This window comes from Hypanus sabinus, chromosome 18, assembly GCF_030144855.1.
Source record: "Hypanus sabinus isolate sHypSab1 chromosome 18, sHypSab1.hap1, whole genome shotgun sequence".
Lineage (NCBI taxonomy): Eukaryota > Metazoa > Chordata > Chondrichthyes > Myliobatiformes > Dasyatidae > Hypanus > Hypanus sabinus.
In genome coordinates, this window is record NC_082723.1 from 62551434 (window position 1) to 62575625 (window position 24192).

At 38.4% G+C, this 24192-nt stretch overlaps 1 protein-coding gene across 1 annotated transcript in view; it reads right to left on the bottom strand.

The window, feature by feature from the left end:
- Window positions 1-22414, bottom strand: part of arrdc1b (arrestin domain containing 1b) — an 81921-nt gene extending 59507 nt beyond the window's left edge. Inside the window, exon 1 of the mRNA XM_059994491.1 lies at window positions 22270-22414. Coding sequence (XP_059850474.1) covers window positions 22270-22387 — 118 coding nt within the window. The 5' untranslated portion in view covers window positions 22388-22414. The remainder of the gene's footprint in view (window positions 1-22269) is intronic.
- Window positions 22415-24192: the final 1778 nt, after the last annotated feature.

The following is a 24192-nucleotide window of genomic DNA, read 5'->3' on the forward strand; positions in this document are numbered from 1 at the left end:
GATATAAGTAAATGTAGCACCAATCCTGAAATACCAGAAAATTTCTAGAGGAAGAAATAAATTGAGTCATAAACCAGGAATCAGGAGAAAATTTCACTGTAGAGCTACAAGTGACAGAAGTTGTTAATTGTACCCACCAGTCAGAAAGAACATCACACAATGATTTGAGATGTATGAAAAATCAATTTTCTTAACTGCTTGCATTTTTAATGCAAACACTAGCTCCCAATGCCCACAGTGACAGATATCTTCCTGTTAAAAGATAGTTCAGGTAATGATTAGATCACACTGATCCAAAACTTCAAAGCAAAAACAAGTTAGCAGCTCATGGGCGACACAATGACATAATTACTGGGCATGTTCTCAGTGGAGAAAAGGTTGCAACGTGCTAAATTATGTATAGTATTTTGAAAGAAATAGTATAATATAGACCAACCATCACAGGAAGCATAGGATACAACTGTCCCTACAGTGACAGCAATTCAAAACTAATCTGCAGTAACATAGGTGATGTACTATCTCAGCTAAATGAAGTGTTGCCTCATAGAGGCAAAGATCCAGGTTCAATCCTGCTGGTAGCACGAGACTTTCAGATTCTCCTGTGACTGTGCAGGTTTCCCTTGGCCGCTCCAGTTTTCCCACAGACGTGTTGTTAGGTTAGCTAGTCACTATCGATACTCTCTAGCCTTGAAGAATCTGTAGAGAGTTGATGAGAATATAGGGAGAATAAAAAATAGGATTAAAATCAGAAATGGGAGGGGTGGAGTTTCAAGATGGCGACGTAGACATCTGCCTTTTAGGCGCTCTTCATTTTTTAAGCTATAATCACCCTTTAATCAAATCTTTTCATACTTAATTACATGGGTTGATATTTACGATTTATTTCTTTTTTAAAATAATACTTGATTTAATTTTTTCAAACTTAAAATGTCTGTACCTAAGAAATCGTCTAAAGACCCTATATCTCTCAATGCAATCTCCAGTCTTCTGGATACTGAACTGGATACTAAACTTGCAAGTCTGGAAAATAAACTTACTGCGAAAATGTCTGAGCTTGAAGAAGTCGTTAGATCATTTGATACCAAGCTTCAATCGCTGGCAGCAGATATTGAACGGCATGAAGAAAAGTTTGCGGCTCTTGACAAGATAATTTGTGAAAAAATACGTACAATCGAAACTTTGGAGGAGAAGGTACGGTCGACCGCTAAAATAGTGGAGCAGAATAAGTTTAAAATCACCGATCTTGAAAACCGATCTCGCAGACAGAACTTGCATATTATTGGATTTCCCGCAAATGTTGAGTCTGGTGACTTAACTGAATACTTCTCTAACTTATTGTGGGAAATTTTTGGCGAGGACGCTTTGCGGGCTAAACCTACTATTGATCGTGCCCACAGAGTTTCGAGATTTTCGGCTGCGAGAGACAAGCCACGAGCTGTGATTGTCCGTCTCCATTATCCTCGGGAGAAAGAGCTTTTAATTCGATTAGCTCGTCAGAAAGGTATGATTTCTCACAGAAACAACAAGTTTCGTATTGTTGAGGATTATTCATTCGAGGTGATGAGGGCGAGAATCGCTTTTAAACCGGTGATGGCAGAGATTCATTCGATTGGACTTAAACAAGCTTTAAGATACCCAGCGAATCTCAGAATTACGTTGAGTGATGACAGTCAGCGCTTCTTTAATACTCCGGAAGAAGCGAAGAAATTCGTTGAAGAATATCGGTCTTCTAGTACAATTTGAACTATGTGTTATGTTGAAGAATTTTTGGAGAGAAGACGCCATTCCGTTTTTAGGCTTTAACTTATGAAGCTGCGGTATAGCTTTTTACTTTGGTCTGTAGACCTGTTTTTTTTTATTATCATGATTTACAGATGCTCTTTTAATTTAACTATAATGTCTTTTTTCTTAATTAAGTTTTTTTTCCTCTGGATTAGATATACATGTTAAGACTGTAATAATGATTTATTTTTTAAGATGCCGTTTCTTTTTCCCATAAGACTTTGCTTTCCGTAAGCGTTTATTTGCCTGTATTTGAGAATGGGACGAATGTTTTGAATTTTTGGACTTTTTTTTAAATATATTGTAGTGGTTATTGAATCCTTTTTTAATCTTAGTTTGATGACCTTTTTTTTAAAAAAAAGATTGGCGAATTTACATTTATATTCTGCAATATGGTCCTTTCAAAATGTCGCTTCTTCTTCCCATAAGTCTCTGTTTTTGAAACATCATTTTCTTATATTTGAATATGGAATCTTTTTTTTAAAGGCATATTACACTATTTTAAACTTCAATGGTTATCCTTTTTTTATTAATGATTTTTTGCTTTTTTATATTATTTTTTCATTTTGATTGATATATATTCTTTCTTTTTATAACCCTTTATTTATATCTGGGTGTTATATAGTTTCTCTTTTCTTTCTTTTCATGAAGTTGCCATCTTGAAAATGGGGGTAATATTAGTATTAGTTTGTGCGCCTGCCGCTTGGCTTTTTTTTGAGGGGTTGGGGGAGGGGGTAGGGATCTTTTTTCACGCTTTTGCTTTTTATTTTTTTGCTTTTAGTTTATGGGCCGACTTTAAATTATTAATATTGTTGAGGTGTCATGTTCTCCGGTTGCTCCTGAATCATTTTTCCTTCTTCCTGAATTATGGGTTATGTGTCTTTTTAACCTTTTATGATATATACAACTAATATTGGCATGATGGATAAGTCTATTAACTTTATTTCTTGGAATACTAATGGTTTAAATCATCCAATTAAACGTAAAAAAATATTTAAAGTATTCCATAGACTAAATGCTAATATTATTTTTGCACAGGAGACCCATATCAGGAGGGAGGATAATCAATGTTTTTTTAGGTTCTGGAAGGGTCAACAATTTCACTCGAATTGTACCGCCAAAATTAGGGGTGTGTCTATTTTTATAGACCCCTCAATTTCGTTTACACATCATGAAATTATTTCTGATCCACAGGGCAGACTTTTGTTGATAACTGGTTCACTTTTTAATCGAAAAGTGGTTCTAGTTAATATTTATGCTCCAAACTTTGACTGCCCTGAATTTTTTAAACGTTTATTTACTTCCCTTCCTAATCTAAATGAATATATGTTGATAATGGGTGGAGATTTCAATTGTTGTCTGAATCCTTTGATGGATAGATCTAAACCTATCTGAATTCTTCCGAATAGATCAGCCTTACTTATTAATTCTTTTATGGTTGATTCGGGAATTACTGAAATATGGTGGTTTTTGAACCCTAAAGATAAAGAATTTTCGTTTTGTTCACATGTATATCACAGTTATTCTAGAATTGATTATTTCCTTATTGATCATCATTTATTAACGGATGTTACTGATTGTAAATATGATTCTATTACTATTTCGGATCATGCACCTTTGAAGTTATCTATCAAGATTTCGGACTTTTCCAATAATACTAGATCTTGGAGACTTAACGCTACTTTGCTTCAAGATCCAGAATTTATCACCTACATAAAACAGCAAATTGACTTGTTTTTCTCAACAAACTATACTGAAGAGATTGACAGAGGAATACTTTGGGACTCTTTTAAGGCTTTTATCTGTGGACAAATTATCTCATATTCCGTTGGTAAAAGAAAACAAAGATATTTAGATATTGCTTTATTAGTGGATAAAATTAAAGAAATTGATAAGATTTATTCCGTGACTCCTACCAAAGAACTTTATAAGAAGAGAGTTGAGCTTCAAATGGAGCATAGCTTATTATTATCTTCTTCAATTGAGAATCAATTAATTAGGACCAGAGCTCAATTTTATATCCATAGTGATCGAATTGGTAAATTGTTAACTAACCAATTAAAAGTTATTTCAACTAAGCGACAAATTATTAAAATTCATAAACAAGACGGTAATCTAACTACTGATCATAAAGAAATCAATAACACTTTTCAAGATTTTTATAAATCTTTATATCAATCAGAATTTGATGGCGATCTGTCCATGATGGATAATTTTTTTTAACAATTTGAATATTCCCAAACTGACAGATGAAGATTGTAGCTTGTTCGATGCTCCTATCTCTATGGCCGAAATAGGAGAGGCTATCTCATCAATGAATTCAGGGAAAGCTCCTGGTCCTGATGGTTATATCATAGAATTTTTTAAAACTTTTTCTTCTTTGCTTTCCCTTTGGTTATGTGAAATCTTTAATGATGCATTTGCTAAGAAGAGACTACCTCAATCTTTTTATGAAGCTACTATCTCTCTAATTCTTAAAAAAGATAAGGATCCTACTTTATGTGCATCTTATCGCCCTATATCACTATTAAATGTAGACTCTAAGATTCTTACAAAAATTTTAGCTGTTAGGTTAGAAAAGGTACTATCACAGATTATTTCAGAAGATCAAACTGGTTTTATTAGGAATCGGTATTCCTTTTTTAATGTTAGAAAATTGATTAATATAATTTATACTTCATCACCCACAATCCCAGAATGTGTTATTTCATTAGATGCTGATAGAGTTGAATGGACATACTTATTTAATGCTTTGAGATATTTTAATTTTAGTCCTAATTTTATATCATGGATCAAACTAATATATTATAAACCTGTTGCTTCTGTTCTTACAAATAATTACAGATCCTCTTTTTTTCAATTATCTCGTGGTACGAGACAAGGTTGTCCCTTAAGTCCTTTATTATTTAATATCGCATTAGAACCTTTAGCCATTGCTATTCGTGAATCTCCTAATATTTTTGGTATTACCCGTAATGAGAAGTTATACAAGTTATCACTTTATGCTGATGACTTGTTGTTATATATTTCTGATTCTGACAGGTCTATTCCCGCTATTTTATCCTTGTTGGCTCAATTTGGTAGTTTTTCTGGTTATAAACTAAACTTGGATAAGAGTGATTTATTCCCTTTAAATGCGCAAACTTTATTGAATGACAGGATACCATTTAAAGTTGTTACTGATAACTTTATCTATTTAGGTATAAAAATTACCAAAAAATATAAAGATTTATTTAGACTGAGTTTTTTACCTATGCTCCATCAAATTCAACAACTTACTACAAGATGGTCTCCCTTATCCTTATCATTAGTTGGTCGGATTAATGCTATTAAAATGATGATTTTACCGAAATTTTTATATTTATTTCAAGCTTTACCAATTTTTATTCCTAAATCTTTTTTTGATAACATTGATTCAAAAATTTCCTCATTTGTGTGGCAAAATAAAAACCCCAGGTTAAGTAAAAGGCAATTACAAAAATCTAAAAAAGATGGTGGTTTAGCTCTACCTAACTTTAGATTTTACTATTGGGCGAATAATATTCGTAACTTAATATACTGGAAATTAGATTTGGATTCACCATCGTGCCCACAGTGGGTAAATTTAGAATGCAATGAGGCACAGGGATATTCTCTATTCTCCGTTCTTGGTTCTTCTCTTCCTGCTGATTTAGTTAAATTCAATAAACAGATATCCAACCCTGTTGTCAAACATACATTACGAATTTGGTTTCAATTTCGTAAGTTTTTTACTCTGAAAAACTTTGCTCTTGATAGCCCTATTTTACTTAATTTTTTTTCAAACCTTCTTTGACAGATCAAGCTTTTAGCATATGGAAAAGGAAAGGTATAAAATGTTTTCGTGATCTTTTTTTTGAAGGTAGTTTGATGTCTTTCGACCAACTTTCCAACAAATTTAAGTTACCTAAATCTAATTTTTTTTAGATATTTACAAATCAGAAATTTTTTACATAAAGTTCTACCATCCTTCCCCAATTCAACTTCAATGGATTTTTCAGATTTGATTTTTACCTTAAATCCTTGTCAGAAGGGATTAGTGGCTTTTATTTATAATATGATTATGAAGATACAACCAGAAATATCAGGTAGAATTAAACAAGAATGGGAAAAGAACTTCAATATAATATATCAACAGAAAAATGGGAAAAAATTTTACAAATGGTTAATTCTTCTTCTATATGTGCTAAACATGCTTTAATGCAATTTAAAATTGTACATAGAGCTCATATGTCTAAAGATAAGCTTGCTCGATTCTATTCTCATATTAACCCTCAATGTGACAGATGTCATTCAGATGTGGCTTCATTGACCCACATGTTTTGGTCATGTCCCACTTTATATAACTATTGGAAGAACATATTTGCTACCATTTCCTCAATTTGGAATATCGATTTACAACCTCATTTTATTACTGCAATTTTTGGTATACTAAATGAGGATGGTAATCAGTTTTCCCCTTCAATTAGACGAATGATTGCTTTTGTAACATTAATGGCCAGAAGGTCTATATTACAAAATTGGAAAGAAGTAAATCCTCCTACCACGTTTCAGTGGTTCTCTCAAACTATTTCTTATCTGAGCTTGGAAAAAATTAGAAGCACTATTTTTGACTTATCAATTAAATTTGAAGAAACTTGGGGACCGTTCATTCGACACTTTCATATGAATTAATTTGGCCTCTTCCAGACCTTCTGTTTATTCCTATTCTGGTATGGAGTTCTGGAGTTTTTGACACTATCATATACATATAAACTGTTATTATTGCCCATGTTAGTTTAGTTTAGTGTTTTTTTTCTCAATATATATTTTTTCTTGTATTTTTTAATTTTTTTTTCTTTTGATGATTATTCTTATTTTTTTCATATATAATTATTATAGGCTTGATTGATTAATGTACTATTTTTTTCTGTTGATAATTCAATAGGATATTGTTATCTTATTATTAATTTAATTTCAAGTCTATTGCACTTTTAACCTATTCATTATTATGTTATTTTTTTTTATATATGAAACTCAATAAAAAGATTGAAAAAGAAAAGAAAATCAGAAATGGTGGTGATGATTCAGCATATGGGAGGCAGACTGAAATGATGCAACAACAGCCCCTCACCTGACATCAACAGAACTAAATTGCTGATTTTGACTAAAGGAGTTAAAAGCCAGAGGTTCAAAAGCCAATTTTCAATCGAGGATTGGAGATGGAGAGGGTCAGTAACTTTAAATTCTTTGGTGATATCATATCAGAGGCTCTGTGCTAGGACTAGCACACAAGTGCCACCGCAAAGGCAGCATGACAGCACCTCCAATTTCTTATAAATTTGACCATAAGAGATAGCAGAATTGGGCCACTCAGCCCACCGAGTCTCCACCACCAAGGCCGATTTGTTTTCCCTCTCAACCCCAGATTGGGTATATTGGACATTCAACTACTAAGGAGGCACAGTGCAGAGTATCCTAACTGGTTGCATCACAGCCTGGTACGGTAACACCAATGCCCAGGAATGGAAAAATCTAAAGGAAGTGACAGATACTTCCTAGTCCATCACAGGCAAAGCCCTCTCCACCATTGAGCACATTTACAAGATATGCTGCCATGAGAAAGCAGCACCCATCATCAAGGAACCACATCATCCAAGGCCATGCTCTCTTCTTGTTAACATTACTGGGAAGGAGGTACAGGAGATATAGGTCCCACCCCACCAGGTTCAGGAACAGTTATTACCCCACGACCATCGGGTCATGAACCAGTGAGAATAACTTCACTCTTATCTCAACTTCAACCTGATTCCACAACTTACAGATTCACTTGCAAGGATTCTAACTCATGTCCACAATATTTTCTTAATTGCACAATGTCTTATTTTGCACATTTGGTCATTTGTCAGTCTTTGCTTGTATATAGTTTTTCACAAATTCTATTTCCTGTATATGCCTACAAAAATACAGCATATGGAAGTATTTAGTAACATATACTATATTTGATAATAAATTTACTTTGACTAATGTAGGATTATTGTAGCTGACGGTTGGCATGGACTCAGAGGACAGATTCTGTGCTGTCCCTCTATGATACTTCTACAGAATAGGTTTTGTGGGAGACAATGAAATCCGTGTTAATGCATTTAAATGTGAATTAAATACAGTTCCTCAAAAAAGTGTTTTGCAGTTCAACACAGTAGAACTCCAATAAGTTGCTATCTAACTACTGGGAATTGTTCTTTGTTGTAGAGTCCACAAATTGGACAGCAAACGAACTGGAAGATAACCTTGAGCAACACACAACCTTTGTGCCCATCTGCACTCATCCCATTTGCCCACATTAGGTGTGCATCCTTCTGTGACTTGCCTTTTTGTGTCTTTCTGAATTGCTCTTAAAGTTAATTGTATCTGACTCCACCAACTTTTCTGCTAGCACATTTCAGATAACATTGCTTAAATCCTTTTTTAAAAAAATTCTTGCCCTCACCTTTAACCTTCACCATGGGAAGAGTTTTAATTCTCCATCTATGACTCTCACAATCTTGCATCAAGATCAATTCCCTCTCCTTTACTTCAGGGACAACAATCTTTGCCTCACCTGTTAAGTCGTCCAATTCAGGCAACATCCTGGTGAATCTCTGTGTACATCCTCTAGCACACAAGGTGCAGTATACCATATCCTCATTTCCCAACCTCCCTTTAAACATTCTGGGTTCACTTTAAGGTATCACATTATGAATATTTTTTTAAGTGAACCAATAATGCTAATGCTGTGGCATTAATAAATCAAGAAAAAATGCTGGCCTGGGAAGTCTGAGTATGCCAAATAGAAACTTACAGTATGAGTAATGTAAGGTGTGTTAATTTCAGCAAATCTGCGATGAAAAGGTGACTCAAACCCAAGCTTCTAATAGGTTCTCCTGTCTAACTAAATGAGATTTTGACTGTGTTTAATCAATATTTTCACTAGCATCCAACTAGCAGACAGGCACAGCAAATATAATGAATCTGGATCTTTATCATCACCAAGAAATCCTTCTGAAGTACCTCATCAGCAATTCTATTCCCATGCATTTGTTGGTCTTGATTAAGTTTAAACACAAGTTAAGACTTGTGATTGCAGTCTTAACTCCTGGATATCTTTCAATTTAACTTCTGCTGATTCTTTAGGCCACTGGGGCCAATCACTGAGTGTAAGGCATTTTCATTCTGTTCCATTGTGACCATGCCAAGGAAGACAATAAATTGAACTATAAAAGGCCCTTATTGAAAACTTCATGCTGAGTTCAAGGAAGACATTAAATAAGTCGCTATCTTCTATACCAACAAATAACCCTGTCACTTAAAATGGTTCAGGACATGTCCTTTCTACCATTTAATATTTTGATGCATACTCAGGGAGCCAAATCTCAAAACTTTAACAGGTATATTTAGGATCAAAGGTTCTGCAGATGTTGGAAATCTGGAGCAACACACTCAAAATACTGGAGCAACTCAGCAGGTCTAAGAAGGTATCTATGGAGTGAAATAAACAGTTGATGTTTCAGGCTGACACTTCATCAGGACTGAAAAGGAGGGGGAACGAAAATTGAATAAGTAGATGGGAGAGAGTAAGGAGTACAAGCTAGCAAGTGAGACCAGGTGAGGGGAAAGGTGGGTGGGGTGGATTTCAGTCTGTTTATTGAACCTTGTTTGCTGGCCATGTAGAGAGCAAAGGATGGACAAATAGTTGAAATCCATTCCCTGTTAACGTTATAAATTCTGCACCTTATCGTCAAGACTGGACCTTCCAGCCTGGTTCCTTGAGCACCCAGTCACCAAAGAAACAGATTGAAATTAACCTTTTCATGTTTATTCAAGAGTCAGGTAAGGGTTTAGAAAAAGAGTGGAAAATAACAAAGGTAAAGACAACAATCCATACTAACAAAATCTGTAATTTCCTCTTAACAAAAATGTATCTCACAAATTATACAGTATGACACATAAGTGTTACATTCTTAGAAAACCCTCTGCATTGCAATTTTCTGTAATGGGAACCTTTGATTAAGCAAAATTGGATACATCTTCACATTGAGTTTATTTAGCTTTTTTTTTCTTTAAATTATCCAGGAAATGAGAGAATTGCTAAAAAGTGCCACAGATATTATAATCCTATAGAGTGGTATATGCAAAAACCTGCTTTCATGTCCCATCAGCTATGAAATTTGTACAATCACAAACAAGACTCAATCTGCAGATGCTGAAAATCCAAGCAACACACAAAATGCCTGAGGAACTCAGCAGGCCAGGCAGCATCTATGGAAAAGGGTACAGTTGATACTTAGGGCCGAAACTTCGACTGCACTCTTTTCCATAGATGCTGCCTGGCCTGCTGATTTCCTCTGGCATTTTGTGTGTTATTCAATTTGTACTGCAGGTTCAATACTGATTACATATTCAGTTTCTGGGCACAGCTTTCTGACTCATTAAGTAAAACTACTGTCATGCAAGTCAGGCTATTGGAATAAATAGTGCAAAGGGAAACTTTCCGAGCACCCCCCCCCCACCCCCCGCGGATACCAAAAAACGCAGATGCTCAAGTCCCTTATTTAACCTGGCTCAATGATGGTGGTCTTTGGGACCCAGCGGAACCCTGTACTTTATTTAACATGCTCAGTGCGGTGGACATTAGGACCTGGCGGTGCATTTCTGAATCCGCAGTGTTTCTGTTCACGAAAATAATCATGATGACGATTGAAAATAAGGTGAAAGTAATAAAGCAATCGGAAAGAGGTGAAACGCCATCAGTCACTGGAAAAGCGTTAGGCTACAGTCGGTCAACTGTAATAGAGCTACAGTTAGGCTACAGTCAACTTTAATACAGCCTGTGAAAGGCCCTGCCCCGATGAAAGCTCCAATTATTACTAAACAACGCAGAGGTTTAATTATTGAAATATGTATGTTTCTTAAGTGTTTTATATGCATAGAAAGGTAAAATATGTACTATATACAAAGAAAAACGTTTGACTAACTGACGCTAAATAATACCGGATGTACCTGTTCCGACTTAAATGGGGACTTAGGAATGGAACTCATTCATAACCCGGGGACTGACTGTACTTTTAAGTCATTTCTAGATTACTTATAATACCTAATACAATGTAAACACTATGTAAATAGTTGTTATACTGTATTGTTTAGGGAATAATGACAAGAAAAAATAGTCTGTACATGCTCAAACAACAAGTGCTGGAGAGAGAACTGGGTTTTCCCAATCCGCGGTTTGTTGAATCCACGCATGCAGAATCCGTGTGGATAAGGATAAGGATAAGGAGGGCTGACTGTACTGAGATAGTGTTCATTGAATACTGGACTGTACTGAAATCTGAGGAGCAGAGGGCATGTAGCTGTTCCGAAAATGTTCTTTGTGGGTCTTTGGGCTCTTCTACCTCCTCCCTGACAATAGTAAAAAGAAGAGGTCACGCCCTCTTCTTGATCCTGTGAACTGGTCCTCTATACAAGCCTGTAATGTAATCAGTCAGAATGCTCTCTACTATACATCTACAGAAATTTATGTCTTTGCTGACATGCCCAACCTCCTCAAACTCTTAAGTATAACAAAGTAAGGTAAACCTAACAAAGGCTTACCTTCATGACAATATGTTGGACTCAGGATAGATGTTGACACCCTGAAGCATAAACCTGTTCACCACTTCCACTGCTAACCCCTCAAAGGCTGCTGATGTTTCCAACTTCCCCTTAAATCAACAATCATTTCCTTGGGCTTGTGAATTTGTTGTTGTGGCACCATTTAACCAGCTGAACTCAGTCCTGTACACCTCCTTGACTACATGAGATTTTGTCAACAATAGTGGTGTCATCTTGTTATTTTAAGACAGCATCAGTCATGAATGTAGAGTAGAGCAGACCAGTGGGCTAAGCATGCATCTTACAGATGCGCCTATGTTGATTGTCAACAAGGAGGTGATATCACTTATGCATACTAACTGTGGTCTCCTGGTTAAGATGATGAGAAAAGGGCATTCTCCCACATTCCCATCAACTCTCTCTAAGATTCATCCACACAATCACAAGGAGAATGTGTAAACTCCATAAAGACAGCAATGGAAGGGAACGTCACTGGAATTGGTAAGCAGCACCCTGTGCTGCCACAGTAAATTCACTTCCCCTAAACACCAGCAAGTACTTGTTACCCTACTCAAAACTTAAGTGATTTAATGGTAACTAATTAAGGTTGGGAGAGGAAATAGCTTGGAACTCTGCTAACAGCAGAACAAGCCTCCTTAAGAACATTCAAAATAGGAATAAGTGGCCACTTTATTGCTTTTGAACCTTCATGCCCAGTGATCAGATTAGAGTTGAACTTTTATCTTAATACTATTTTCCAAAAGACCATAAGTCATAAGAGCAGAATTAGGCCATCTGACCCATTAAGTCTCCTCTGCTATTCCATCATGGCTGATTTATCCCTCTCAACCACAATTTTCCTATTTTGTGTCCATATCCTGTGACTCCTATAATACCCAGAAATCTCTGATTACTGCACAGAATGAATATCAGTCCAATTCCCACACCCCACCAGGAGAGAGAAATGGAAACCTTTGCCACCCTCTGGTGAGTGAAGGGATTTTGCTTCACCTCAGCTCTAAGTCACAAGAGACTACAGTTGCTGATATCGAGAGCAAAACCAAACTCCAGGAGGAACTGTGTGAGAGACAACATCTGTAGAGGGAAATGGACAGTTGCATTCGGGTCGAGACCCTGTGACAACTGTTCTAGAAACATCCTTCCTGCATCCAACTAGCCAAACTCTAAGAATTTCCAAGAGGAAATCAAAATTGCACACAGTACTCCAGTTACAGCCCAAAGGCCCTTTTTAGTCCACATTTTCATTAAGCATGTCAAGAGTCCCTTTCAAGAGCACTCCTAAATAAATAAATAATAAAAATTGTTCATTTCCATTCCTTGCTTTCTGTCCACGTCACTATACTAACTCCCAATTCCATGTGATCTAACAGTGGGTGCACATTTTGGAGTGACCACAACTCCCTCGCCTTTACCATAGCCTTGGAGACAGGTAGAGGACAGTATGAGAAAGTACTTAATTGGTAGAGGAGGAATTATGTCATTCTGAGGCAGATATTTGGAAGCATAAAACTGAGAACAGATATACTTGGAAATGTACGACAGTAACGGGGAGGGTGTTTAGGGAGAACTTGCATGGGGTTTTGGATAAGTTTGTTCCATTGAGGTAGGAAAAGGATAACAGGATGAAGGAACCACAGTTGATAAGTGATATGGAACATCTTGTCAAGAGGAAGAAAGAAGCATACTTAGTTTAGAAAGCAAAAATCAAACACGGCTCTAGAAAGTTACAAGATTGCCAGGAAGGAATTAAAGAATTTCTTAGCAAGTAGGATTAAGGAAAACCCCAGGATGGTCCAGTGCAATACTACACCTTCTCTAAGGGAATGAGACACAGCTGGTGACAGAAGGCTATGGAGGAACAATATTGTTACATACCCCATGGGTATCTTGTGACAGTCTTATCACCATGATGTAATTGAGTATCTGGTAAGTATGATGTAATGGTCTTGTGATGTAATTTTCCTGCCAGTGTGAGGTCACGCGATAACATGTTCCAACAGGTATAAAACAGGAAAGCCTGCTGTTATGCAGGAGTTTTTGTGTTGAATTGTCATTTAATTCGTCAGTTACTCCGTTATGCTGCGTATTTGTCTCATGACGTAGTTTCGTTTTAAAGTGGTGTTTTTCTTTCTACTGTAAGGTACAGAATCATTGTGCCAGCAGTTTCGCCAATCGCTGCTAGTTTTGTTTGATGTATCTTTGATTTAATTTTAAAGTCTAAGTATTAGAGGGTGAAGTCTTTACCAAAGTACGGGAACCCAAAGGATCGAGTAAAGTTGGTGTCGTTCGGCGATTTAATACAGGATCGACCTTATTGAATCTTGGTTCAGGAAATAGTGACTTGCATCTGAGATAACCCCTGCTTGTAAGAGTAGAAAGGGTTGTGCAGTGTTCATTCACCAAGGAAAAGGTCAGTTCCTTTAAGCCGTTTTTATTTCCTTTGTCGTGAATCCTTCGGACAAGGCATATTTCAGCTGGGATCAGCAGTAATGTCACGTCATCGAGGAATTCGTTGCTTCAGGAAAGTCTCTCCTAATTGACTGTATAAATCACTTGGACTCTTGTATTTACCACTTAAAGACTGTGTTCAAATTTACCAGTTTAAGAACTGTTCCAGAGTTGCCATATAGCAGTTAACTTCCGATTAGTTAGTAAGTTTACTTTTCATTTTTGTTGAGCGGAGTTTAATAAATGCTTATGTTTGTTTACAAAACTTGACTCAATTCTATATTCATTGTTGCTGGACACATGACAATATTCCATTAGTTTCAAAATAATTATGGAGAAGGATAGGTCTGGTCCTCGGGTTGAGATTCTGAATTGGTGAAAAGCCAATTTTGATTTATCAGAAAGGATCTGGCAAGTGTGGAGAGGGACAGGCTAGTCAATAAGTTTCAGTCATTTGGCACTGAGGATGCTGTAGTAAAATGAACTAGACATCAGCTTCATGGGAGAAGCCAGAGAGTGATAGTAGACGGTTGCCTGCGACTGATGATGTGCCGCAGAAACAGGTGCAGGGTCCGTCAGTTTGTCATCTGTATCAAAAATCTGAATGATAATGCAGTAAGCCAGAAAAGCAAATTTGCACATGACACCAGAATTGGGGATGTAATGGATAGGGAAGAAAGCTATCAAAACTTGCAATAGAATTTGGACCAGCTAAAAAAATGGGCTGATAAATGACATAAGGTGTGATAAGGTTCCCAATGGTGGACTCATTCAGAAAGTCAGTAGGCATGGGGTTCAGGGAAACTTGGCTGCGTTCAGAATTGGCTTGCCCAGAGAAGGCAAAGGCTGATTATAGATGGCACATTTTCTGCACAGAATTCGGTGACTAATGGTTTCTCCAAAGTATTTTCAGAATAGATTCTAGAGCCCCTGCTCTTTGTGATTTTTATAAATAACTTGGATGAAGAAATGGTAGGGTAGGTTAGTAAGTTTGCAGATGACGCAGAAGTTGGTGGAGTCGTAGACAATATAGAACATTGTCACAGGTTATAAAAAGATGCAAAGCTGGGTAGAGAAGTGGCAGATGGACTTCTCTGTCTCTTTTAGACTTCTGGAATGTAGATCAACAGGTCTTCGGGATTTACCAGCATTTAGTCATTAACCTCATACTTTTTTTGTCACCAATACTTAGTACTTTCAGTTCTTCATTTCTGCTAGAACTTTAGTTCTCTGGTTATTTAATTCCTCTGCCGTTTCCTCATTCTCCTATATGGATTCCCTTATCTGGAGCACTGGTCTTATTGAAAAGGGGCTGGGGTTTAAGAATAGGGAGATTTTGTTACTATGTGCAGTTTTGGCCCCCTTAAAAAATGCCATACTTTAGCATTGGAGATGGTGCTTGGCTAAGGGTGCTGCCCCATCAGGAGAGGCCAGACAGCTTATGATGGTATTCCTTTAGTTAACAGAAATGAGGGGTGACTTTAGCTGATCAAACATACAAGATACTATGGAACTTGACAGGGAAGCAGATGTTTATACTGGTGAGAAAGTCACAAACAAGGTAATTGAGCTACAAAATAAGGAGCCAATCCTCTAAAACTAAGGTACATAGAACTCTCCTCTCTCACAGGGTACTAAGTCACGGGAATTTCCTGCCCAAGAGGACAGAGGTAAAATCACCTTGCCACACCTTGCCTGCAGGCCAGTGGAGGGAAGGAGTGCTTTACTCCTCCTTTGGTAGAGATTTATCTCAACCCCACCCAACCACTATAATCAATAATTCTCTGATTTTTGATGTGTCTATTACAAACTTGTAAACTACTATCTGGTGACCTACAAATAACTCATGTTTTCTTTGCTGTTTCTGTAGCTCAATCATGACTGATTCTAAATCAAAACAAGTACTATGGCTCACATCTACTATAACCACATTTACCAGCGATATATTACACACTAGTGATTTAAGTGATCATCCAGATTATTTTAAATGTTTTGAGTGTGCCTGGATCCACCAGCACCTCAAAGATAAATTCCAGATTACACTCTGGAATTCCTCAGATCTCGTCTAAACTGCTTACTCCTCACCAAAAATAAAAATTACTCAGCATGGGTCCTTTAAGACTCATGAATTTGAGTACCTGTACATTTGAGTGTGTCCCGGGAAACCGGAGGGATAGTTTTGCCACTTGCTTTGGGCTGCAGGCATCTTCTTGTTAAAGTCGAATATGAATAAAACTCTGGAGACCGGCTTCTTATAGTTACAACGGTTTGTTGCACACCCTCCTGCAAGAGTTTGAGACCCAGTTGCCAAAGGGAAGGCAAGTAAGTACTGCCACCATCCAACAAGTGGACCCCTTAGTCAGGTTACAGCCGTATATTTATACATAGTAAGTCCCATACATCACTGTTGCAGATGTTATTAGAATTAGTACTCCCACCAAGTCTGTTGGTGCAAAACTTAGTTACAGGTAAGAGAGTTCGTTAAATCAAGGTTTTAATTACATTTGCATGTACTGTCCAGTCCTCATCGGTTATTCCCTTTACAAGGCCCTGACTTATTTACAGACAGAGGTTCATTCCTGTCCTTATCAGTGAGTCCTCCTCCCCTTACTCAAACGAGGATACAATGTATAATGTTATCAGCTCTCGATGTTTATCTCTGCACACCAAGGGAAAACCAGTATAAGCTGGGTTTTTTTTTAGCTAACTGCTGAAGACAGAGTTTACTTCAGTTCAAGAATTCCTATTCAGTCCCAATTATTCTTTTAACCAGAGGTTACCTAGGTTCAAAATGATTTTTTTTATATCCTCAATTCTTCATTCTGCCAAGTGGGAACTGCTTTGCAGTGACGTAACCGAGTTGCAAACTGTTCTTGTGCCTGTCTAAATGTCTCTTAAATATCACCTTCTGTACCCACCCTTCCAAATTGTATCTCACAAAACAATGCAGCCAAGCTGTTCTTTCTTCATTACTGAAACACTCCAACCAGGCAACATCCTGTGAACTTCCCATATAACCCTCTCTAGAACAATGAAGTCCTTACAGTTTTGCAACCAGAAATACACATAATATTCCCAGCTGTGTCCGAACCAACATTATACCAAACTCCATTTAACTTTGTTCTATGCCCCATGTGGTTAAAGCAAGTATCCCGTGTACCTTCTTAATCAGCCCCTTTTCCTCGGTTCTTCCTGGCTTGCCTTCATTGCCATCAAAATGCATCACACTTAGAGAGATTAAATTCTATCTGCCCAATTGATCATTACCACTCTATAGTCTAAAACCACCACTAATTTACTAACCACACATTGTCATCTAAATTGTTAATGTAGATAACTAACAGCAGTGGTCCTAGCACTTACTTCCATTATAGAATACTGGTGGTAGGTTACCAATCATTTAAAACAACCCACTACCACCACTGTCACATATTAACAAGCCAGTGTTAGATCCAAAGGCTTTAAACTTTAGACCAATTCTAATTCTACATCATATGCCTAGCTAAGATTTTTCTCACACACACGGCAATTTCATCCATTATTAATATCTTTATGCAACCTCCTTTTCATTCTCCGCCTATGCTTTCTGACTGAATATCTTTATTCAGTTCCATGCAGTCATGTTTCCATAATGTAATCAGATCTCCCTGTTTAATTCTATTCATGTCATTAATTCATTTAAATTGTTGTAAATGCTGCAAGCATTTAGACAAAGCGCTTTAAATTTTATAATGTTCCTGCACAGTGACAGCATTTACTGTTGGTTTTTATTTCTATTTTTTTTTACTCTTTCTAACTTCCACTTCCTGTTTTCTGAAATAAAAACAAAAATGCTATGAACAATTAAAAGATCATCTGACATCGCCCGTGAAAAGAGTGACAGAATGTCTCAGATTTGGAAGCCTTCATTATAATTGAGAGAAAGAAATAAGTTAACTTTAAGTTGGAGAGAGGATGGGTGTTCAAAAAGATTCATGAGGCAATTTCTAGTACATTAAGCTTCTTTGACATTGCAGTGCACTGTAAATGGCAAGAGTATTGTAAAGGGCAGAACACATGATGATTAAAAAAAACTAAACCAAAATAATAACCATTTTGTTTCTCTCCTTCCCAAATTCCCCATTTGATCTCCCTGCCTAACAAGGCTGTCAGGTTATCTACTATTGTTGATTGATTACTGCTCTGCATTCATAGCATTCCCTCAGAACCAGTAATCAAGGTTTACAACTTAGTCCTCCCTCTGAATTGGATACTGAACTTCCTTATTGGAAGACCACAGTCATGGCAGATTGGTAATAACATCTGCTCCTTGCTCAGGCACACTACAAAAGATGTGTCTTAGCCTACTACTCTACTCACTTTACACTCATGGTTGTGAGGCTAAACACTGCGTAAAAAGACATTCATAAATTGGCCGATTACAATTGTTGGTAGAATCACTGATATGATGGAAGATGATTACAGGAATGTTTGATTGAGTGATGTCACAACAAATCCTTGCACTCAACATCAAGGAAACTAGGTAATGCCCTCTGGTATTTTACATTTATATCCTAGGAGAGAAAATTCTTTCTGTCTATGCTTCTCACAATTCAAGAAACCTCCATCAAATCTCAAAGTTCAAAGTAAAATTATTATCAAAGTACATATGTTTCCTTATACAGCTCTGGGATTAATTTTCTTGCAGGCATACTCAATAAATCCATAATAGAATATTAACCCTTGCTTAAAGGTACTGGCCCATGGCATAAAACAGATTGGGAACTCCTACTCAACGGTGAATGAATCAAGTTTGGCCAACCTTTTCTTATAATTCATACTATCCAATCCAGGCAGCATCCTGGTAAACCTCTTCTGCACCCCTCCCACATTCTCCATATACTTCCTAAAATGGGGTGACCAGTCCTACAGACAATACTCTGAGAGAAATCTGACTGAAATGTTATATAGCTACAGCCCGATTCCCTTACTCTTCCACTCAACACCAAACTTTTGAAGGCCTTCTTAACCACCTTATCCACTTTAAGGAAACAATGGACGTGGCCCCCAAAATTTTGCTGTATATCAATGCTATTATAGACAATAGGCGCAGGAGTAGGCCATTCTGCCCTTTGAGCCAGCACCGCCATTCACTGTGATCATGGCTGATCATCCACAATCAGTACCCCATTCCTGCCTTCACCCCATATCCCTTGACTCCACTATCTTTAAGAGCTCTATCTAACTCTTTCTTGAAAGCATCCAGAGAATTGGCCTCCACTGCCTTCTAAGGCAGAGCATTCCATAGATCCACAATTAACTCAACTCTGTTCTAAATGACCTACCCCTTATTCTTAAATTGTGGCCTACTGTTAAATATATGGAAGTAGGTACAGAGGAGATGTCAGGGATAAGATTTTTTTTGCAGAGTGGTGAGTATGTGGAATGAGCTGCTCGCAATGGTGGTGGAGGCGGATATGATAAGGTCTTTTAAGAGTCTCCTGGATAGGTACATGGAGCTTAGAAAAATAGAGGGCTATGGGTAACCCTAGGTAATTTCTAAAGTACGTAGATACTCAGCACAGCATTGTAGGCCAAAGGGCCTGTATTGTGCTGTATGTTTTCTATGTTTCTATATACTTTCACTTCTCATTTGACTCCCAAAGTGCAACATCTCACTCTTGCCAGGATTAAATCCATTTACCACTTTTCTCACATACTTACAGCTGATCAATATCATGCTGTATTATTTGATAGTCCTTTATACTGTCCACAGCTCCATCAGTATTGTTACATTCAGACTTGCTAATCCACCATCTACATTGCCATCCACATCATTAATATACATCACATATGAGAGGTCCCAGCACTAATTCTTGCCATGGACGTCCAGCCAGGATAACAGCTTTCCACTCTTGTCTTTTGGGCAGACCAGTTCCAAATCCAAATTTACCCTGGATCCAAGCATCTTCATCTTCTGAATCATCCTGCCATGAAGAGACCTTATCAAATGCCTTACTAAAGTCTGTGAAGATAATGACCTTACCAAGCACCTTTGTAACCTCAAAAAACATATTCAAGTTTGTATGGCATGACCTGTTTATACAAGCCTTGATGACTTTCCCCAAGCAGGCCGCACCTTTCTAATGCACATAAATTCTATCCAGTATCCTCTCCAATAGATTGCTACCACTGATGTACGGCTCACTGGCCTACAACTGATTACTTTGAACAAAAGCAGAATATTTTCTATTCTCCAGTTCTCCAGGACCTCACCTGTTGCTAGTGAAGACAAAGATCTTTGGCAACATCCAAATAATTCCATCACTTATCTCAATATTCTAGAATATAAACCATCAGACCCTGGGGACCTATCCAGCTTAATGCTCTTCAGAAGACCCAAAACCACCTCCTCCTTAATCTCAACATGTCTAAGCAAATTAGCATGCCCCACTCTTTCACTGTCCTCCAAATCATGATACTAAAAACCACTTGCTCTGACTCCAAACACAAATGTACTCCTCTGTACACATACTCTCTCCATGGTTATCTTTCTTAGTGGAAGTATGAAATGCTCTGGTATTCTCCTTGCCAAGGATATTTCAAGGCTTGTTTTGGCCTCCTAACATGCTTGCGCATTTTCCTATAATCTTATATTCCACAAGGGCCCAGTCTGACTTTAGTTTCATAAACCTTACAATTTCTTCCTTTTCCTTCCAAACTATATTTAGGACCTCACAGATCATCCAAGGCTCCCTTAACATTCTTGTCCTTATCGGAACATGACAATCCTGAACTCTAATCAGCTGGTTTTTAAACAACTCCCACACACATTACAGTTAGGGTTTAGGATCAGACATGGGCATGCCCAACACGCTGCTCCTAATCAATGCCTTTATACATAAGATAACATAGACTGCATAGCCGTAAAGTGATGCTCGGTAAGGTGGTTGACAGGAAATGATAAGCAGTGGTTGTTGGGTGTATGGAAGGGTGGGTTAGTGGGTGGAGCTGTTGATCAGCCTTACAGCTTGGGGGAAGTAATTTTGTCAAGCTGGTAGTCCTGGCACGGATGCTATGTAACCTCCTCCTTGACGAGCGTGGGACAAACAATCCATGAGCAGAGTGGGGGGCTCCTTTATGATGTTACTGGGCTTTTTCTGGCACCTTTCGGTTTCTATGTCCTTGGCAGTGGGTAGGCGGACACCTATGATGTATTCATCTTCCTTTCCCACAATACTCCTAGCATTGAAATAACATGCTTCAGCCCTTCAGTCCACCATGTTCTTTAGCCTGAACTGGTTGTCAGATCATTTTTCTTGCTCTCAACCCCACCACCTGTTGCTCAGCTGCTGTGCTTCCCATTCCCAACCATTCCAGTTTTCCAAGTAGGAAAACCTTCCATTTTCTACCATATAGAAGTTTAAATTATCATTTAGAAAAATCTGTATTACTGTGTGTTGATTCAATAAGACCTGTCATTATGACAATGAAGAAACCTAATGATAACTTTTATTCTCATGTCAGGTACTTAAGTTTTCCCTAATACATTTCTCTCCTTCTAAAGTCTTTTGCTTTATGAGTCAGAATATGGTTATCCTTTATTCTTAAATATTCTCAGACATCAGTCAATGAAAATTTCACTGAATGAGTTGAGTTATAGGTAAAGGACAGAAGGTTCTTCAGGTAAGATGCCCATTTGCTGGATACAGTTCACAGTTTAGAAAATATTGATTACTCAAATACCCATTTATGAATACTGGTTCAGTACTGTATGTAAAAAGCAACAATAATTTAAGTATCAGTTAATGAAAATTAATGTCAGTTTTCCAACTACCTGTTTCTTCAGCTCTAACTCCACACATTAATGTTTGATTCCATTTCTCGCCAGTTTCCCTAAATAGCGTGATACTTAGTAAAATTTGTGATTATCCTTCCCAAACCATAAACCACAGCTTTGTTCACTCAAGGCATGTTATCTCAGATCATTTAGTGGCTGAAAGTCAATATTCTGACTCGCCCTACACGAGCTTCTCACTGCGGCGTCTGTGCAGCAGCCCCTTCTCTCGGTTCACCCAGAAACGGCCTCGGTTACGTTCTCCCTAACAATCAGCGCCCCACCAACACCCCCAAAACACCGCCCCGGACCCCAGGTTCATTACTGACACTGATACCACACAACGGTCCCTACCTTCGGGTTCCATCAGCACCCCTCCCAGCCCCACCCCCGACCCAGGCAGCTTCACCAAACAACGGTCCCCGACCCAGACACTCTCACCGAACCACGACCCCGCTCCACCCTCGCCCGCCAACTCCCCGGACCCCGTCCGCTTCCACAACCCCCGCCACCGCCCGAACTTGCGGCTGGAGCCGAGAGTGGCAAAGGGAGAAGGGAATGGGCCGCGCACTGACCTTTGAAGTTGAAGTGCGCGGACACTCGGAGCCTCACTTCCCCCGCCACCAGCTCCCCGGGGCCATACACCACTTTGTTGTTCCTCAGCGCCACGGACAACTCCTGAACTTTCCCCATGGCCGCGGCCCCGCTCCCCGCAAAGCAGCGCGCAGGCGCACCGGTGGCCGCCCGGGCCGACGTCAGAGCCGCTCCGCCCCTCCCGCTGGCGCATGCGCCGAGGCGGGTCGAGTGGGGTTGCGGGGATTTGAAGGGGTACTGGGGCAGAGATTGCGGGTGGGGGAGTGAGGGACGGAGTCTTTCAGTGTGCCCGCTGGAGATGCGGCTCTGCTTTTTTTTCTCGATGTAGATGCTGCCTTGCCCACTGAATATTTCTGGCACTTTTATGTTTAATTTCAGATTTCCAACATCTTCAAAGTTCAAAATATATAAAAGGCCATATACAACCCTGACATTCATTTTCTTGTAGGCATATCATTAAATACATAATAAAATCGATGAAAGACTGTGCCAATTTGGGTGTTCAACCAGTGTGCAAAAGACAACAAACTGGGCAAGTACAAAAATAAAGAATAACAATAAATAAATTAGCAATAAATATCATGAACATGAGGTGAGTCCTTGAATGAGTCCATTGGTGGTGAGAACATGTTGGGGTGTGAACTTGAGTGAAGTTAACCCCTTCGGTTCAAAGAGCCTGTTGGTTGAGGGGTGGTAACTATTCCTGAATCTGGAGGTGTGAGTCTTCTGTTCAATAATTATCCCTCAACCAATGTTACCGAAACAGATAACATTGTGTGGCATTGCCAATTATCAATTAGTTGTTGGCTTTCTGATTTAATAACAGCTGGTAATTCTGAAGTACCTCATCTGGGACATCCTGAAAGAGAAATGAAAGTAGAAGATTCAAGCCTTTATTTTTTCTCCTCTTTGCAAAATGTTGTGTTGTTTCCCTGATCAAATCCAGCCCGGACTGCAATTGATTTGCAGCTGTGGTCAAATGTAATTGTGTTTCAGGACTTTTTTTGCACACAATACTACCATTCTCTGTCACCACTTTTCTTTCTCCCACTTTGCATCTGGCTGTCCATCAAATTCAAGGAAATGATGTGTCATTGTAATTTGGCTCGTCATCAAATACTTTTGAGTGTGTGCAATGTTTGATTAAGTGTCAATTGTAAAACATTCATACAGTGAATGAATAAGATATTGACCTTGAGCAACTAAGCAATCTGAAAGAATCCTAAGTGTAAAAAAGATGTGATTTATAATTTTGGAAGTGTAATTACAAATTCTTCTTTATACCATACCATATAGGGAAAAGATTAATGAAAATCAGATACTTTTACGACAGACTTGTTCACAAATAGCATCTAATTTATCAGCGTCAGATGTAGCTCGAAGAACATTGGTGGTTTGACATGATGACAGGAAATCTGTGCAGGAGAGTTTTTAAAGTGTTGCATTGGGATAGCTCCACTCTCTCAACCTCAAAAGTCCGGATCCATTGGTATGAACAAGTGTCGTCACAGCTGGGGTTCTCCCTGGTTACAGTGGATGACCATGATGCCTTCTGTACCTTGTCATGCCTTTTGCTCTCCACAGAGCATTGCAGTATCGTCTTCTCACTGTAGATCTCATCCGCCAGAGCTGACTTCACATGTTCCTATCTCACTGGCATGAGGTTACCCTCACCTGCTGAGACGGTGTACTGTCGAATGTAAACAGCTACTTGGAGCCACAGGTGAGAGCTGAATCTCCAGTGGGAACAAAAGATGAGTGACCCGCTGTGAATAAGAATGACAAGCCCCTTCACCAGAGGTGCTATCCCTCCCTGGACATCCCGTACACCCCACAAAGAACAATACATAAATGGTTAAGCAGCCAAAACTAATTGGTTGAGTCCTTTTGAGTATCCTTGCTGA